Here is a 20,567-nt window from a genome sequence, read left to right as displayed (position 1 = left end):
TTCCAGAATGAGAATTTAAGAGTGTCGTTCTTTTTGAGTTAATCTAGCGTAACTGTGAGAAAGAAGTACTCAGGGATGAACAATGTAATTTGGAGATTCTTTTGTTTTGTCTGTAGTGTTTTCTGGTTTGATTTTATACATGTTGAATGGTCAGAGAACTACACTTAGAGATATTCTGAGATGGGTTGTGTTGCATCTAAGACAACTGGTCTTTCTGGTCTTCAAGCAAAAGGCAGAATTCTTCTTCAGAAAATGACCAATAGAGTGAGGCTAGTTTACCTTGAAACACTGAAGACAAGAAAACTGAAAAGAAAATGAAAGTAAATTGAAAAGGAAGCTTTAAAAAAATGGAAAGGAAAGATCAATCAGCCTAGAGGTTGTTTTTTTAAGTGTGGTGGAAAAATCTGAGCTCAGCGTTTGGCTTCTATCTCTTGATTTTTATATACTGGTTGGAGCTGGGTCATTTATATTTAGCTTCTCTTGGGAGGAAGTACCTCATGTTGGTATATGATCAGATACTCACTTGACTAGAGGAGAGATTCATGGGTTCTTTTTTTAATTAATTCCAATATAGGAAAAAATGCCTTGTGCTTTCTGAAATGACAGGAGAGTAATGTTAAAATTCCTTAAAAGTCTTTGGGATTTGGAGGGATTTAAAAGTTTGTTTTGAAGCTTTTACTTGAGTCATCCTTACTATGTGAACATATATGTGTAATTGTGTAGTTCATGATTATGCTGTTTTATTTTGTTGTGTTAAGACTTCTGAATTTGTCCTTTGCATGATTTTCTTGCAGTTGATTTGGAGCTGAGCATGTAAAATAAGCTGTACTAAAATTGACAGACCTTAAAAAATTTACAGCGTCTTAGCTTAACCATAGCTTTGTGCAAAAAGTGTTATTTTGAAAAACATAGTTGTTTAACCAGTTTGCATGAAAATGTTATGAATAAAATCCTTTCTTATTTTAGACAGATCACATGTCCTTAATTATTTTTTCTGCTCCAAATGGTGATAGGATTACATACAAAGTTCATTTTATAATTAGTTTTAAAATTTCCTGGCACACCATATATAATGAATACAAACGAGATGTTTTATCTGCTGTTTTGAAGCTCCATCTGTATTTCAATTTATCTGACATTTACAATGAAAGATGTAAACACGTATGCAGCTGAATTTTTTACTTTTGAGGTTAGACAATGAAGGTGTACTTACTTTTCTTCATCTCCAACTTATCTGCTTTGAGTTTAACGCAGCTTTTTTTTTTAAATGGTATGTTAGTAAAGGCTATTGAGTTTTGTTTGACCTTCCTTTCCATTTAGGGTATTCACTGGAACCTAATGTGAAGTTATGATCCCCAAGCCTGATTGATATGTAAACATAACGCAGATGGTGTAGAGATGATTCTGCTGATAATTGATTTCTCAGCTACTCATGAAGATACTTTGATTACAGTGTGTTTAAGTAATTATAACATAGTGTTCAGTGTTGGTCTTGTTAGTAAGGAGCACATGGGAAACAAGTTACACATTATTCGTGCCCAACAAAGGATGCTCTGTAGTGTGACCATTTTAATTTCTAATGCTAGATTAGAAACATAGTGTTTTAAAATATGTCATAGAGCAAGGTAAATACATTAAACATAGACTGAATAAAAAGTTAAGTACATAGTTTTGGGCACAAATATTTGTTTTGGAAAGTATTTGTTACTATATGAAAGAAGCCAGTATGCTGGAATTCAGATTTCACTTTACATGCAGATCGTTAAAAAGTCACATGCTTGTTTTCATGTTTATGAGTTCTGGTTATAATGTAGTTTACTTTATCTTCTGTAAGAATTTTGAATGACAGTGCTGGAAAAAAGGAAACATTAATGAGATTTATGTAGAAAACATTCTGTCTTTATTTGTTCACGCTCATCTGCTATAGTAAGCACTGTTTACTGAATATGTTGATGGTGATTAGCTGACAATAAAACACAAGCACTTGCATAAAGCAAAACAGTATGTTAAGATCATGACAGTGTTTGTTAAAGCAGTGTTCCAAAAAAACTGATGTAATTTGAGATTCAACATTGTCCGCTTCATAATTAATTATCTCTTTTTTGTTCTGTTCTGCAATAGGATAATTGACAGTCTAGATGGAGTTCGCTTGTTATGGTCACTGTTGAAAAATCCTAACCCAGATGTTCAAGCAAGTGCAGCTTGGGCTCTTTGTCCTTGTGTTGAAAATGCTAAGGTGAGAAAGTATTGAAAGTAACAGATTTGTTATATATATACAATTTTTATGTTTGGATCATTTCCAGCAATAGTTTGCTGTTTGCTACTTAGACTCTCCTTATTTCTTTCTGTTAACTGCTTAAAAAACATACATATTCACTTTTCAAAAGTAAATAGTCCTCCATCTAGCACTCATTATATAATATGTTTTGCCTTTATGGTGTTTATGGTATTTGGAAAATATATTTTAATAACTTACCAGGATCTAACTTACTGTTCCCAAATAAAGCATGCTGAAAACAGAAAGCTTCTACTCACAGGCTATGAATAGCACAGGTAGTTGTAGTTGTTCTCCACTATGAGGTACTTCAGCTATGTTCTCAAGAGACCATCATTTGATTTCAGAGCATATTTCAGACTCAGTGCCAATGTAATCCTTAGGTTTTCTGCTCAGACTGCCAACAAACATGCCAGTTGTGAATAGTGGTGGTTGTGCAGGTCAGTTGTGCGCAGAAAACTGAGCTATTCATGTATTTCAGGTCAGTTTCCAGGTAGAGATAAAATGGTGGGTATGAGCTGCAGGTCATCTTCTGTGAATCCTCACCACTGACCTGCGGTAGAATAAATGGGCAAGGTTTTGTTTCCCATTAGAAGTTTCCTAGAATACCAACTTTATTCCTTGATCCTTGTACAATAATAGCTTCCATTTCTAATTTACTCCATAATTGATGCAACTTTTGCATCTACTATCTATTCTACCAGAAATATATATCCTTCTACATATAATTTGAGATCTTGACTATGTAAAGAGTGAAAATTCCTTCAAAGTGCTAGATATCCTTAGCATCCTTTGCAGGCAGTATTTCCTGTTTGGAATTGAGCACTGTTTGGCTGCTATTAATTTATATAGATGATTTGATGTAGATACAGATATATGAATAAAAGTATTATGAGAATATTTGTTCTTGATTTTTATAACTTAAGAATTTTGTATTTCTTCACAATGATTTCTGCAATCGCAGCTTGCCATTTTTCAGACATACTGGTTATTCTGAATTATATTTTCATCTTTTTTTTTCTAAATGTACACTCTAGTATAATAAAGTTTTTTTGGTATCTAAATATACCTGCCTCTCTCTTGAACAATATTGCTATAACTGAATGTTAAAATACTACTTGATCTCCATACTAAGGTAATACTTACTATGTGTAAGATTCTGTGACCTGTAGAGTCAGAATAGAACTGCACGTTGCTAGAATTTCTCCACTAAAAGCACTTTTTCAGAAACTAAGGGAATTAGAGGACAGCTACTGAAATTATAGATTACATGGATTTTTTTTCTTGTTTTTTTCCCCAGGATACTTGATGAGTGCAAGCTATGTACATCCTTAGTGTAGCTATCCTCCTTTCATCTCTCTTGGCTGCCTGCCCAAATGCTAATCTGTGACCCCACAAAGAGTTCTTTGTGTGAGCCTGCGGCCAAGTGGCACACTGAAACAAGCCTACCAATAATACCCTTTCCGCTGACACTGAATAGAAAGAAATATGTATAAAGCAGTGATTATGGCCACAGTGTGGAAGTACAGCAGCTATTTCTATCTAAAGAAAATTTTTTATTTTTTATTCAGAGTTAATATTATTCAACAATTTGCATGATCTTCCAAGAAGCAGTTTGGTTTATGCAGTGCTTGATTCAAAACCGGTAATAAGGGTATGACTTTAAAGGATTATGTGCATTCTGGCTCTTCCAAGCCTGTACTTGGGACTGCAAACTGTGTTTCAAATAGCTGTGAGCATGGAATCTGGATTTGTTTTCTTTCTGTGTTCTTTTGTGGCAGCTGTAGTGGTTCTCTTCTGTGTTACGGAGGCTCGCAGATGAAATTGAACTTGTTAATAGTATCAGAAACAAATTTTTATAACATGTAATGCAGCATCCATTTTCCCACATAGACATTTTCTGTACAAGGAATTTAAAAGTTATTTTTGATATTTATAAAATCTTAGACACCAGTCAGTCTTTCTAATAGGGTGGTTGTTGTCACAGCGCATGAGTATGTGTTTCATTCACTTACTCTCGTTATAATCTGTTTAGGACTGGGGGGCCTGTCATTGCTGTTTTACCATTAGGGGATAAGAGTCACAAAAGGCCAAGGCTTGAATTCTCAAGATGTTTAGATGTTTGTCAGTTTTGAGCTTTTGGGTCTAACTGGTTTGCCTGCTGTTAGGCAATTAATTGCAGAAGGAGAAGAATCCAAGTTCCCATAGACCTAGATTATATGTGTTGACAGTCGTATCATGGTAGCTGTTTCAGAGTGCTTCCCATGGAATAGAATTGTATCAGTAGGATATAGCTAAGTGATATTGTTTGTTACAGCAACATGACAAAGTTCAGGGATATTTGGTCCATAACAGATCTATGACTTTTTAAATAGAGGATGTAAATTGTACACTCTAGTACATACACTGTAGCTTTGACAACCGTAATATTAGTTTGACATCAATCATCACTTCATATGCCAGCATTAGTTCTAGATATGTTTAGCCTGAAGAATTTCTTGTAGAGTGAAGATCTTACTGTCAGTGATACAATTTGTTTGGTAGAACTCTCCTGAGAAAATTTACATAGCACCTGAAAGTGCTAAATGTGAATTTTAGACAAATACGTCATGGTTTTGGATAAAGTAGTTCATACATTTCTTTAAAATCTAAGACATAAAGAGACAAGAATGTAATTTATTCAAAGGAATTATCTTCATAGAAGCAGATTCTTATTAATTAGTTCCTTACTTCCAAAAGGAAACATTACTACTGTAGGCACATTGGTAGTGACAAAGTGTAAGTGCGCTGTCCAAGAAACACAAATGATTATGAAAAATGGCTAGGAGAAGTCTACTGAACTCTGTTGATGTTGGAACAGCAATATTTGGTTATGATGCTTCTTTGAAAAACAGTATTTGTAATGTTCTCCCAACGTACATCAGCCCAAACAGAAACATTTAGAGAAATTCTACAAAAATGTTGTTGGGGCTATTATAAAAATCATCCAAAGGCATTGTGCCAATAAGAGGAACACTGCCAACTTGAGTTTGTATGAAAATACCTATTTCCTCATGGAGTAACCTTCTGCTAGAATCTTTTAATAAATTAAAAAAAAAAAAAGAAAAAATAAAGAAAAAAAAGTTGAAGAGGTTTATTTTCTGTCATCATATTTAGTAGAGTTTTGGGTGCAAACATTAGAATAGGAATGGTAACGTCAGGCGTCGTGTTTTTCTGTCCTTTTCTACTTGCATATCAGCTTTCAACTTTCAGTTTTAGCCTTTTTATAGCTACAGCTGTAAGGCTTTCTTAAAGAACCTCAGGAAGCCATCTATGTATAGAGTCTGTCAAAGTAATGTAAGTAAACAGACAGAAACTGGGGGTTTGAGAAAGTTATTCTGTTTTCTTAAAATGTACTTGTAAAATGACATCTCACACTTTTCTAATAAATCGTGATTTCAGCTCTGCAGTGCAATATCATGGGTGTGATGAAAGATGATCAGCCATCTGAAGTTGTCTCTGTGCATTTCATTCATACAGGGAATGTCCATGCTGACACATGAGAAACCAAAACCCAATGAAAACTAAACCAGGTTTAATAGGGAAGGGGTAATGAGATGGGTATGTGTGAAGGTCAGTTAGTCTTCAGTCTTGCAACAGTATTATATTCTGAGGAAGTGACTTCTGCAGCCAGCAGTCTGGAGTTAACCTGTGGGTGGAAAATATGCTGCTGATGACCTATGCTATGTAGGATTCTTACAAAGATTTTGCTTGTTATGGAAATTTTAACGTAACCATATGTATGAAGCCACAGAGAGCATTTCTTTACTAAAAGTAACAGAGAAATGTACTTGAACTTGGAAATTCTTCTAATATATAACAAATAGTAAAATTATTTGCTGTTTTAATTAAGATGCTTTCTTTACACATTTTACTGATTTAAAACTGTAGTGTAAAAAGATAATCATGCTCCATACTGCACACTGCTGTTAATTTGTTTTATATTTTTAAAATTTTGCTTTAGCAGTACCAATACATTTTTGTTTACTTACGATTTTTTGGTTAAGCCTATAATGTCAAAATTCCCTACTTGCATATGTACAGTTTCTTTGTTTTCCCTCACTATGCTTCTTGCAATTCTATACAGAAACCTTGGCAGTTCAAGGTTACTGCTCTTACTGCTCTCTTTCCATTTTCCTATTTGTTTTCTCTAGGAGTATAGTTTTTTTACTTCAATCATCCCTACTTCTCTATATTTGCTCTCATTTTATGGAGTTTTTAACCCCTGATATCTGGATTTAGACCTTCCAAATTATAAGAATTTGTTATGGACTAAACTTTAAAAGCATACTATAAGGGAGACAAAAAGGAACTTTTGGGTTGCCCCTCAAACCTTCCTAAGAACCAGGGTCCTTGGAGATTTAGAACGCCCAGGAAGCCAGACCTGGCTTGGTGAATCCATATCTGACTGCCATGCCTGCAGGGTACATGCAGAAGCAGCCCATCCACTGATTCTTGTCACGGGCTGCCTAGTTTAGTGAACCAGCTATCAGGAGTTGTCTGGGCCTCCTGTAGACATGCTGGAGATCCCAAATGGACAGGCATAAATTGCTCTGAGGTCCTTAATGTCTACAAATACAGGAGTTCAATTTCTGTAAAACACATAAACTGAAAGCTGTGAAGCAAAGGGAAAATAAGGGTCTAGCCTGTATCTCCCTCACAGAGGAGCTTTGGGTCCCAAGTTCCATGCAAAGCAGCTGCCTGAGAGCTTGGAGACCATGAGAAGCCAAAAAGCTCAGGAGCTCCTGGAGACCTGGCTTTCCAGCTGTTTGGCAGCCCATCAGGCAAGAAGTCAGGGATTCTATGAAAACTAGAAGCCAAGCAGCCTGGCAGGCTACTCACCAGCCATCTGGCTGACAAGAGAAAAGATGAAGAGACACATTGGTAATTTAGCCTGCCTTTCTGCCTGGTTTCTGTCAAAACTTTTCAAGAAGTCGTTGTGTTCTTATGGAAGGTTTTGGTTCCATTCCATTAGCATTTTCTGATGGAATACTGTTCCACTGGAAAATATTTGACCAGTTTTTCTTGTAGCTTAGTTTATAACAGCTACACATGCTAGTCAACAGCTTGTCATGTAGCTTCTGTACTTTTAAGTCAGGCTTGCTAATTGGATTTTATAAGTCTAGAAAAGGCTTAAACCCCAGCCGCCTCCAATTCTTTTTCTCCTTCCTTCTCTGTTTTTCCTTTTTGTTCCATCTCACTCTTTTCCTGTCTTTACCCTCTCTCTTGCCACATGGAACTTCCATAGACCTTTAGGCAAGAAAAGAGGATGGAGATCATTGTTTCATTTGCTGCATAATATAAACCATAAAATTTAAAGCAATCATTTTATCTAGTGCTGAAGCTTTTGATTGAACTAAAACATATTTTTTACTGCATGCTGCTTGTTCACATTCTCACTGGTCTGTGATGGTGAGTGGTAAAATATAATATGATTGCCTTCTTAAGTGCCACTCTATTTCATGGAACCATGCCAGAGTTGCAAAGACACAAACAATAACTTACAACAGTTTATTAGTTTGTGTTGTCACTGCATTGATTGTTTAGATAGATTATCCTCAGAACATTCCAATAATGCTGTCTTACACCTCGACAATACAAAACTACATAGCTGTGATGACTATCTCATAAATGTATTCATAATTATACAAAGCTTTTTTAGATGTGTTTGAATTCAATTCAATCCAAAACCAATGGAAACAGTCTTTAGTTTTTCCGGTTATTCAACTTTAGTTGTTTCTCATACTTTGATTATTTAAATACTCCTTAAGATAATCTAAAAGAATTGTGGCCTCAAAGGACTTTGATATTAGTAGTTCCACTGCTTTGGTAAAAAAAAATTAGGATTTTGGCATTTACCCAGGACTGAACTTCAGGTGTAGTCTGCCAGATTAAAAAGTAAAGAAAATAATAGACCAAAGGACTACTAAAAGTTGCATTACTGACTATGTAGACTTGACTATTGTTGAAACTGTCAACAGAAATACACTTGCAAAGCATTTGACTGTGCTATGATTAAATCCCTAAAGAGCCAGGAGTGAGGAATTCTGCTCTTACAGGCTATTGAGTAGTATGGGAATAATCTTAAAGTGACTCTGCTTTGTTGCTATGGCTTTAGCTGCTTCAGTGAGGTAAAGAGGACAAGAAAATTCTTTTTGTTGTCCACTCTTGTTTTCCCAACACATTGCAGTTGTCCAACACAGAAGAAAAGTTATGAGATGTAATTGTCTCATCTTACAAGATGTTTCTTCATCTGTTCTGCTACAGTGGAAGCCTCTGTACTGTATAAACAGGAATAAAATTAACCTTTAAATATAAAATAATCTGATTAATATTACTGTAGTTATTTAATAAGAAAATTTAATAGAAACTTGCCTATATAAACTGTTTCCCATTTTCATTGAGCAGCTATAATATAGAAACTTCTGTTGCATTTCTTTAATTTGAATTTTAAATTGGTTTGTGCATTAGGATGAGAAGTTATTCAGTTGGCAATAGTGAATGGAAATAGACAGCTTCCTTCATTAAAGAAAAGGTAGTTTAAAGATGACTCTTGATAACTAAAGTTTGTTTGCACAGCCATGCCATCACTTTTTTGTGCAAAAGCAATTCAATTTGACAAATTAACTTTGACACTTAAGCTTTTTATGTTGTTCTAAGAGTAAAATACTACTTGTTTTTAGTAGAGAAACTTTTATCTTTCAAGGGGAGTATTTTTAAAGATAAACACAATGTGTTTTTGTAATACAGTGTTTAGCTTTAAATCTTTCAAATAAAGAAAACAGTATTCACTTTGGAAGAAATAAGAATGGAAATAAGTTACAAAAGAATCCCGTAGTTCTTCTGCAAGAACTGTATGTCTCAACTTAAGACTGATGAACTTTATTTACTTAATGAAAATAAACACAAAAAGCCATATAATATGATGATGAGGGAACTCAAAAATCCCAAATGTTCTTGTATAAATACTGCAAAGATCAAGTGATTTTTCCAAATCTGTCTTTCTGTGAATACCATGATAGTTTCTGCTCCTAATTAAAGAAAATGTGGAAAGCTGGTCTGTCTCACAATATTTCTGCTTTTGGCTGAAGCCAATATAGAAAAAAGTGAAAAGGGAAAGTTAACTAAACTTTGTTAATAGTCATGCAGTTCAGCAAGATGAAAATATGTGATTAGAGTAGTGGGATGAGGCTTTTATTAGCACAGCAGGTAACTTTACTGGCCTCAGCATCTATGCCAGATAGATTATCTTTCTTTACTGCTTGAGATTGCAAAATCCTCACTATGAATCCAGTTTTAAAGTAGTATGTATCACACTTTCTGAGGATAAAAATTTTGCAGTCAGCTAGTTAGAAGATGTGGTCACATGAAGTCATGAAAACTTCTGTTATCTCTTCCTGTCTTCTTCAACCACTTAAAATGTAATTTAACAATCCATACTTCTTATATGTCACCTCAGGTTAAATATTACATTAAAAGGTATAACAATGATGAAGATTTAAAATTAAGTTATTTGCTGTTAATGCAGTAAAGCCTTCCCCTTTTCAATTTTTTTAAACATTTTTATTGCTTCTTTGAATGTCTTTGTTTGGCCACTTACTTTGTTCAACTCAGGAAATATTATTGTTAAAACAGATGTATTCAACCTATCATTAACATGTGCACTCAGATGTATACAATAAAATTATCTATTTTATTGCTTATCAGTGATTTTATCAATATTTTTCTCTAGAAAGACTGTGTCTTAGATTTTATCCTTACCATACCATTTTTTTTTCCTGCCTAATTCTACTTGAGAAACCTTGTTAGGACAACTAAGAAATAAGATTTTGTCACAATAGGTAAGGGAGGGGGCACCTGCATAAAACGTACTACGGGTAAATATGAAGGCTTAACACACACTGATAGCTGGACATTACAAACCCTTTGGGTTATCAGACAGAGTAAGTTGTTTGTCAATTAATATAGAAGATAGAATTTAAAGATTGTATTTATTTCTATTTGAAACACAAAGTAAAAAACTATTTCTGAGGTAATATTGTAGTATATTATTTTTCTTCTCTTATGATAATAAAAAAGGTATAGATGAAAATGCCTGACAACATTTGGAAACTAAAGTCACAAAGTTACTTTAGACTTTATACTATGAGCAGCTATCTGATCATTAATACAGGTATACTCAAAGAACATAGATTCAAAAGAATTAAGTCCAGAGCTCTGCAATTACGGACACAACTTCATATAATTTCTCCTTTAAATATATTTGAGGTATGGCAATTGTATATAACAAATACACATATTTCAGTTTAAAAAAAAAAAAAGTAGAAATTTACTGTACAGAGCAAGTATGTGGTGTTTCCAAATGATACAAAAGAGAGATTACATTAGTTGTTTAAATTTCTTTGAAAAAAAAGAAATCTTGTACATAACATAATGGACTTTGAAGCTCTCATTTCAGTCCTTCTTTCAGCTCGTTCTTCGAATTTCTTGCCATTTTGCTTTTCTCTTTTGTCTTGCACAGACCACCAGACTACACCCACAATCACATTTGGGAAACTTTCCTGACATGTGGTTTCTGCAGTTTCCCTCTGCTTTTCTTCACTGGTAGAAGGTTCTATCCTCGTGTTTAGCTGTTTTCACAGATGATTATTAAAACTCTTTTCTTTTACTTACTGCTGGATTGTTTATATATTATCCCATCACTTCAGTTGGACCGTACTCCTTTACAAAATGTGGAAAGTATAAGCTTGTCAGAAGAAAAGTTTAACAAATAGGGTTATAATCACCTGGAAAAAATATGTACAGGTAGGAAAATACAAAATGTACATATTGGTTCATTAAGATGAGATACAGGCTATCTTACCTCTTCATGGAACATCTCTCAAAAGCAGGAATAGTAATACACAGATATCTGAGCTGTGCAGAAAAGCAGAATAATCTTCAGGGCCCCTTTCAAATCTTAGACACTATACTGTGTCTGGGGCATTTACACTGTACTGTACTGGGGCATTTACCTGTTGAACAGAAGCCTTTCTCATCTCCTTTCTCATCTCCTGAGACAGTACTTATGCACAAGGTAATGTGTGCTTCTGTAGTGACTTTCAAGGAATGTAAGTAAATATAAAATATCTCATTTTCTTTCCTTCTCCTGTGTCTGGTCACTTAGCTGCCTAGCCCTTGAATACATGGAGATAAGAAATCTGTGTGTGTAGAAAACTTTCTCTGTAACTCTACCACATTTGGTCAAATTTTAAAATTTCAAGACAAATATGAAAACTGATACTGAGAAACAGTGTTTTTATTCAAGTGATTGTCTGTAGATGCATTTACATGGTGGTATGCATACACTAGCAATGACAGAGGAACATTTATGCTAGTGTATGCATGGGAAACCTGCTTTAAGCCCACCTACCTTTACATGCAGCTCACATGGTAATAGAGGTGGCAGAACCTTTCCTTCTCTGTTTCTCTCAGTTGCTTTTCTGAGCCACAAAACTATATTGTCCTTCTTCTGCATTTCAATTCTATTTTAATTTCTATAACGACTTCTGTTATTTGTTCATTCTGGGTTTTTTAAGGACTTCAGCTTAAAGTTTTCTCTTGGTTACTGCCCTTTTTCCATATCCCATGGCATCTGGTTTGTATGGCTTTAACCTCTCCCTTCCAGTCTCAAGATTTTCTGCCTATGGCAGAAAATGTTTTATTCCCAACATGCTGTCCTAGTTAGGACAGCTGAGATCAGTTCATCATGGTGGGTGTAACCCAAAACTGTATTCTATAGCCTTCCATGTCATTTCCCAGAAACTAGACTATTGTTGTCAATAGACTATTCGCACCCTCTGCCCATAGAGCATGGTGGGTGTAACCCAAAACTGTATTCTATAGCCTTCCATGTCATTTCCCAGAAACTAGACTATTGTTGTCAATAGACTATTCGCACCTTCTGCCCATAGAGCCTGACTCCTCAGGCTATAAACTAGGTGTTAAGAGGCCTGTGAGATAGGAGGATGTTTCTGTCCTCACACCCTTTGTGAACTCCCCGCCCTGAGGAGAGTACCAAGCATTCCTGCCTGAACTGGAGGATATATAATCTTGGAGTTTTGGAACATTTTTCAACCCACTCGTGGGATCCAGAGGACGGCTGCATCTCATCGCTCTCAACCAGACTTAGACCACCACTGGACTGCGATCACCAGTTCTGGCCAGACTGCAGCAGCTCTCCCACCAGCAGGTTCTTCCCCTCTCCCTTTACTTTGGACTCAAACAGGGCCCAAGGAACACCACTTTGTTCAGGCCCCAGGGTACTGGGTTACACATTTGGGTTTTTGTGGGTTGAGACCAATTGTTTGTTTGTATTATTGTACTTACTGTATTATTTTAATAAATTGTTATTCTGATTTATAATCTCTCCTTTGAGTTGGGTTCATTCCCCCTGCTGGTTAACTTTTAAACCAGCACATTTTGGCGCCCAAACGTCGGGCAGAGAGAGAGAAGTCAGAATCACAATTTCATTTGAAGCATTTGTCTATTTGAATATAGAAACTCCCTGATCACCATGTTGTTTGATGCACTCACATGGATGTTGTATTTGAGCCTGTTCATATTTCCACAGATGGCGTATTATTTGCCTGTTTTGATGCTCTCTTTAAGACCAGGGAGAGGGATCCAAATTGCTTTATTAGTATATTATGTTTATGTCATTCTAACATCAGAAGCAATGAGTTTCATTGTAAATGTGTATTCAGTCCTGTTTGCCTGTCCTGGTTTGGGTTGCTACCTCTGGGGCCTCATTAAAAATCGTACCCAGCTTTTTGGGGGAACAGGGGTGGATGGTTTCCAGCCTCCCACCTCCTTCTTCCCCTTCAGACCTGCTACAACAGTTTTTGAAAATATTGAGTTCCCTTTTGATGTTAAGGACAGCATAATGTTATTGTTAGTGTTGCTCTGTCTGCTCTGTACTGTGTACACCATGTTTAGGGTCAGAAAAGTGCCTTTTAGGGAGGTTGTTTGGACACCTACCCTGGGAGCAGATAATGCTGAGTGGCACGGGAAGTGGGAGGACATCAGCCAGTATTTGGAAAAGTTTTCTCCTCCAATGATCTGGAAATTCACCCCTGAACAACTGCAGGATCCTGTTAGCATGATAAGACTGGTGAAGGAAAAATGCTCTGGCAGCTCCAGAGATGGCCAGCTCACAGCAACCTGCTGGGCCCTGGCCACTGCCTACCGGGCACTGCTTGACATGATACAGCACTGTCAGGGCGAGGAGAGAAGGACCAAATCCGCAGACACCACGTCCACCCAAACCACAGCTGAGTCAGAGGGAGAAAGAAATGAACCAACCAGCACCGTGTCCACACAAACCATCGAGGAGCCAGAAGAACAAGCAAAACCAATAGCAGTCGCCCCTGTCCAGAAAAGGAAATCAAAGACTAAATCAGTTCGCATAGCAAATGATGACGAAGAGGCGGGACCTTCACATCCACCGGAGGAGACAGAGCCAGAAATAATCACTCGGTCCCTGTCCCTGGGTGAGCTACGTGAGCTCCGGAGAGAGTTCACACGACAGGCGAACGAGTCCATTCTGACCTGGCTGCTCCGAATCTGGGATGCCGCAGCTAACGATACGATCCTAGATGGGAGTGAAGCCAGACAGCTGGGATCCCTGTCTCGAGATGTAGTCATTGATCAGGGGATTGGAAGGAGGCAGGAAACTCTCAGCCTCTGGCGGCGACTGTTGTCCAGTGTGAGGGAGAGATACCTTTGCAAGGAGGACCTCCACGTACAGCAAGGACAGTGGAACACGATGGAACAAGGTATCCGGTGCTTAAGGGAGTTAGCTGTACTGGAGATAATCTTTTCAGAGGATGAAAGATTCCCTAAGAGTCCAGATGGCGTACAGTGCACCTCCCAAATGTGGTTAAAGTTTGCACGACTCGGGCCAGAAATGTATTCCCGCTACTTAGCAACGCTGCAATGGAGGGAGGGAGAGGACAAGGTGGGAGCATTGGTTAGCAAACTCAGGATTTATGAAGACACTGTCACCGCCCCATTACGAGCCCACGTCTCATCTGTGGAAACCAAACTGGCTGAACACGTCCGAAGCCTAGAAGAGAAAATTGAAGAGGGACACCAGAAGCTAAGAGAAGAAATTAAGGAAGGGATTTTCCATATCTCGCCAGGACGAACAAGAGTCTCTGCTATCAGGAGCCAGCGTCCCCCAGCTAAGGAGAGAAGGTACACTCCACGTAGCGATCTATGGTTTTACCTCCGTGAGCATGGAGAAGATATGAGGAAGTGGGATGGGAAACCCACCTCTTCCTTAGCAACCCGGGTACGTGAACTGAAAAGAGGAACAAATACCATAAAGAACTCTTCAAGGGTAAACGTTGCTCCAGTCTCTCGTGGGCAAGACTCCAGACGGTACAGGAATGATGATACGTCTGATCCTCTTGAAGGGACCTCCAGGTCATACCCACAAGAAGAGCACAATGAGTACCATGACCAGGACTAGGGGTGCCCTGCCTCTAGCCAGGTAGAGGAGAGGGACAATCGAGTCTATTGGACTGTGTGGATTCGGTGGCCTGGCACATCAGAGCCACAAAGATATAAGGCTTTAGTGGACACTGGCGCACAATGTACATTAATGCCATCAAGATACGTAGGGGCAGAATCCATCTCCATTTCTGGGGTGACAGGGGGATCCCAACAGCTGACTGTACTGGAAGCTGAAGTGAGCCTGACTGGGAAGGAATGGCACAGACATCCCATCGTGACTGGTCCAGAGGCCCCGTGTATCCTTGGCATAGATTACCTGAGGAGTGGGTATTTCAAAGACCCAAAAGGACTTCGTTGGGCTTTTGGCATAGCTGCTGTGGAGACGGAGGAAATTAGACAGTTGAACACCTTGCCTGGTCTCTCAGAGGACCCCTCTGCTGTGGGACTGCTGAAGGTTGAAGAACAATTGGTACCGATAGCCACAGCAACAGTGCACCGTCGGCAATACCGCACCGACCGAGACTCTGTGACCCCTATACAAAAGATGATCCGTGAACTGGAGACCCAGGGGGTGGTCAGCAAGACTCGCTCACCCTTTAATAGCCCTATATGGCCAGTGCGTAAGTCCAGCGGAGAGTGGAGGCTGACGGTGGATTACTGTGGACTCAATGAAGTCACACCACCCCTGAGTGCTGCTGTGCTGGACATGCTGGAGCTCCAGTACGAGCTGGAGTCCAAGGAAGCCAAGTGGTATGCCACCATTGACATAGCCAATGCCTTTTTCTCCATTCCTTTGGCAGCGGAGTGCAGGCCACAATTTGCTTTCACTTGGAGAGGTGTGCAGTACACCTGGAATCGACTGCCTCAGGGGTGGAAACACAGTCCCAGCATTTGCCATGGGCTGATCCAGACTGCACTGGAAAAGGGTGAGGCTCCAGAGCACCTACAGTACATTGATGACATCATTGTATGGGGGAACACAGCGGGCGAAGTCTTCGAGAAAGGAGAGAAGATAATCCAGATTCTCCTAAGAGCCGGTTTTGCCATTAAACGGAGTAAGGTCAAGGGACCTGCTCAGGAAATTCAGTTCCTAGGAGTGAAGTGGCAAGATGGACGCCGTCTAATTCCAATGGAGGTGATTAACAAAATAGCAGCCATGTCCCCACCAACCAGCAAGAAGGAAACACAGGCTTTCCTAGGCGCTGTGGGCTTTTGGAGGATGCATATCCCCGAGTATAGTCAGATTGTAAGCCCTCTCTACCTTGTGACACGGAAGAAAAATGATTTCCAGTGGGGCCCCGAACAACAACAAGCCTTTGAACAAATTAAACAGGAGATTGCCCATGCAGTAGCCCTTGGGCCAGTAAGGACAGGACAGGACGTGAAGAACGTGCTCTACACTGCAGCCGGGGAGAATGGCCCTTCTTGGAGCCTCTGGCAGAAAGTGCCTGGGGAGACCCGAGGACGACCGCTGGGATTCTGGAGTCGGGGATACAAAGGATCTGAAGCCAGCTATACACCAACTGAGAAAGAGATCCTGGCTGCCTACGAAGGAGTTCGAGCTGCCTCAGAAGTAATCGGCACCGAAGCGCAGCTCCTCCTGGCACCCCGACTACCAGTGCTGGGCTGGATGTTCAAGGGAAGAGTTCCTTCCACACATCATGCCACCGATGCCACATGGAGTAAGTGGATGGCTCTGATCACGCAGCGAACCCGGATAGGGAATCCTAATCGCCCTGGGATTCTGGAAATTATCACCAATTGGCCCGAAGGTGAGAGTTTCGGACTATCCTCTGAAGAAGAGGAGGAGAAGGTGACACGGGCTGAGGAGGCCCCACCATATGACAAGCTACCCGCAGATGAAAGGCGATATGTGCTCTTCACGGATGGCTCCTGCCGCATTGTAGGGACAAACCGAAAATGGAAGGCAGCTGTATGGAGTCCCACACGGCGAGTTGCAGAAGCGACCGAAGGACAAGGTGGGTCAAGTCAGTTTGCAGAGCTTAAAGCCGTTCAGTTGGCTTTGGATATAGCTGAACGAGAGAAGTGGCCAAGACTCTATCTCTACACTGACTCATGGATGGTGGCCAATGCTCTGTGGGGATGGCTGGAGCGATGGAAAAAGGCCAACTGGCAGCGCCAAGGGAAACCCATCTGGGCGGCGGAGATGTGGCAGGACATCGCTGGCCGGGTAGAGAAGCTGAGTGTGAAGGTCCGTCACGTAGACGCTCATGTAGGCAAGAAACGGGCTAATGAGGAGCATCGTAACAACGAGCAGGCGGACCGAGCTGCCAGGATTAAAGTCTCTCAGGTAGATCTGGATTGGCAGCACAAAGGAGAATTATTTCTGGCTCGATGGGCCCATGACGCCTCCGGTCACCAGGGGAGAGATGCAACATACAGATGGGCTCGTGACCGAGGGGTGGACTTAACCAAGGACATTGTCTCACAGGTCATCCATGACTGTGAGACATGTGCTGCCATCAAGCAGGCCAAGCGGGTGAAGCCTCTATGGTATGGTGGACGGTGGTCAAAGTACAGGTATGGGGAAGCCTGGCAAGTTGACTACATCACGCTCCCCAAAACCCGCCAGGGTAAGCACTACGTACTGACCATGGTAGAAGGAAGCACTGGATGGTTGGAGACATACCCCGTGCCTCATGCCACTGCCCGGAATACCATCCTGGGCCTTGAAAAACAAGTCCTGTGGCGACACGGCACCCCGGAGAGAATTGAGTCTGATAATGGGACCCATTTCAAGAATGGCCTCGTAGACACCTGGGCCAAAGAGCACGGCATTGAGTGGGTGTATCATATCCCCTACCATGCACCAGCTGCTGGAAAAGTTGAGCGGTGCAACGGACTGCTGAAAACCACTCTGAAGGCACTGTGTGGGGAGACTCTCAAACACTGGGAGCTGCATTTAGCAAAGGCCACCTGGTTGGTCAACACCCGAGGTTCCATCAATCGAGCTGGCCCTGCCCAATCAGAACTTTTGCATACTGTAGATGGAGATAAAGTCCCCGTGGTACATATGAGAGGAATGTTAGGGAAGACTGTTTGGATTAGTCCCACCTCAAGCAAAGGCAAACCCATCCGAGGGATTGTTTTTGCTCAGGGACCTGGTTCCACGTGGTGGGTAATGCAAAAAGATGGGGAGACACGTTGTGTACCACAAGGGGACCTAATTTTGAGTGAGAATGGTCTGTAATGTTTCATTGTATATATATAGATAGATAGATAGATAGATAGATGTATATAGTTTTAAAGGGATATAGTTTTTAAAGGGGGTTAATTTGGGCATGACATGGATGGCATAGAATAAGGGGTGGATAATGTCCTAGTTAGGACAGCTGAGATCAGTTCATCATGGTGGGTGTAACCCAAAACTGTATTCTATAGCCTTCCATGTCATTTCCCAGAAACTAGACTATTGTTGTCAATAGACTATTCGCACCCTCTGCCCATAGAGCATGGTGGGTGTAACCCAAAACTGTATTCTATAGCCTTCCATGTCATTTCCCAGAAACTAGACTATTGTTGTCAATAGACTATTCGCACCTTCTGCCCATAGAGCCTGACTCCTCAGGCTATAAACTAGGTGTTAAGAGGCCTGTGAGATAGGAGGATGTTTCTGTCCTCACACCCTTTGTGAACTCCCCGCCCTGAGGAGAGTACCAAGCATTCCTGCCTGAACTGGAGGATATATAATCTTGGAGTTTTGGAACATTTTTCAACCCACTCGTGGGATCCAGAGGACGGCTGCATCTCATCGCTCTCAACCAGACTTAGACCACCACTGGACTGCGATCACCAGTTCTGGCCAGACTGCAGCAGCTCTCCCACCAGCAGGTTCTTCCCCTCTCCCTTTACTTTGGACTCAAACAGGGCCCAAGGAACACCACTTTGTTCAGGCCCCAGGGTACTGGGTTACACATTTGGGTTTTTGTGGGTTGAGACCAATTGTTTGTTTGTATTATTGTACTTACTGTATTATTTTAATAAATTGTTATTCTGATTTATAATCTCTCCTTTGAGTTGGGTTCATTCCCCCTGCTGGTTAACTTTTAAACCAGCACACATGCCTACCACCTGCTTTTGCTTTCTGTGAGAAGGAAACATCACAGCCAAGAGTTCTGTTTCGTGTTTAGCCCCAGAACTAAAAGATGAGCTGCAGCGTCTTCTGAAATCTTTATTTACCAAGTCCATGAGCAATTTGATGGATTCACTCAGCAAAGCTAATGCATTACAGTTGGACCCTGCTCTGTATCTATTTTGTAGTCAACAGTTGATATATTTTCTTAAGGATTCCTGTAGGAGCAGAAGACTTAAGTTAGGCAGAATTAAGTAATTCACTAGTTTCTGTATTTATTGAACAAAGAACCTTAAAAGAACTAGTCATCTTTCCAGATCCACATCTGAAAGGTTGAAAATCTAACAGAAAATGTCTGACTAGATTATAGCTTGTAAAAAGAAGTTCTGATAAAACACAGGTATCTATGCTTACTATAGAGGTCCACTCCACTGATGGGCCCTTTCAAGTAAAAATGGTCATTTCTCTAGATTGTGTTGCAATACTAGAATTTCCATCCAACCCTTTGTTAATTATCATGTTTACAATGAAGTTTCTGAAAATGCTGCTGCATTTTACAGTGTTGTCTTTCAGGTTCTGTATAACTAGGCATTCTGAGAACCCCTTCTAGATGGTTGCTGGCAATATGTTGCTTAGTGTTACCCACAGATTGAGTAAACGTGTTAAAAATCATTCAAAGTAGTAGATATTTTCCCACTATGGCATTGGTTCTGTCCACAAAGAAACTGAAAATAGATCTAAAATAATGTAATCTTAAATGGTGGAACATCTTACCAAAGAGAGAGATATATTTCTTTTCAAGCATCTCTGTTTAACAGAGTGCAATGAATCTTTGTGTACAGCATTGGTCAGTGACTGTGTAACTTAACATTCAGAATCTGTGCTTAAACAAAATTTAGATTTATTCCCAATGTGCTTTTAAGGTACATGAAGTACCTTATGTGCTGCATGTCACTTCATCACATACTACCAGTTCCTCTTTGGTTGAGGCAACCAAGTGAATCCCATACCTGTTAGTTCAGCCTCACAGTGCCAAAACTACTGGTTTCTAATTTACATATGACATGTAAAGATGTGCTTGATAATATGAATCCACTAATAAACACAATAGCATGAGGACAGGCAATGATGTGTCAGACCAAAGGTTCACTAACACAGTATTCTATTTCTCATACTAGCCCACAAGGGATGCCTAAGAAAAGGTAGAACAGGGCAAACTTGTAGTCTTGGTTCCCTTCCCAGACTGCTCTTCCACCTTCAAGAAATCTGTGGCTTAGGAAATTTCTAAATCAGAGGGAATACTTTCATATTGAATAACCGTTAATGGATTTTTTTTCCCTCTAATTTGTCTAACATGTAAACTTCTACGAGCCACTGCAGTCCTGCCCAAGGACTTCCAACTTCTCAACTGTGCTTTGTCTAAAGATAACTTTGATTCTGAACATACCACCTGCTAATTTCGTCTGATGCTCCCAGTTCTTCTTCAGGAAGAGAGATCCTGGTGTGCCCTTTCACTCTACTTAAGATTCTGTACACCTGTATCACACTGCTCCTCCTTTTTCTCTTTTATTGCCTTGAATGTCCTAGTTGGTTAGTCATTCCTTCTACAGAGCAGTTCCCTACCCTGATTATTCTTGTCTTTCTCTGAATCTTTTCTGATTT

The 20,567-nt window shown here is 39.9% G+C and overlaps 1 protein-coding gene across 1 annotated transcript in view; it reads left to right on the top strand.

Annotated features, from left to right (window-relative positions):
- ODAD2 (outer dynein arm docking complex subunit 2) overlaps positions 1-20,567 on the top strand; it is an 85,604-nt gene that overhangs the window by 39,278 nt on the left and 25,759 nt on the right. The window contains exon 17 of the mRNA XM_051802319.1: positions 2,122-2,236. Within this exon, the coding sequence (XP_051658279.1) occupies positions 2,122-2,236 (115 nt within the window). The remainder of the gene's footprint in view (positions 1-2,121; positions 2,237-20,567) is intronic.

Source organism: Manacus candei, unplaced genomic scaffold (assembly GCF_025592945.1).
Source record: "Manacus candei isolate 608988 ecotype Guabito, Panama unplaced genomic scaffold, ASM2559294v1 h1tg000056l, whole genome shotgun sequence".
Classification (NCBI taxonomy): Eukaryota; Metazoa; Chordata; class Aves; order Passeriformes; family Pipridae; genus Manacus; species Manacus candei.
Note: the sequence above shows the minus strand (reverse complement) of the source record. Positions and strands in the feature narration are given on the sequence as shown.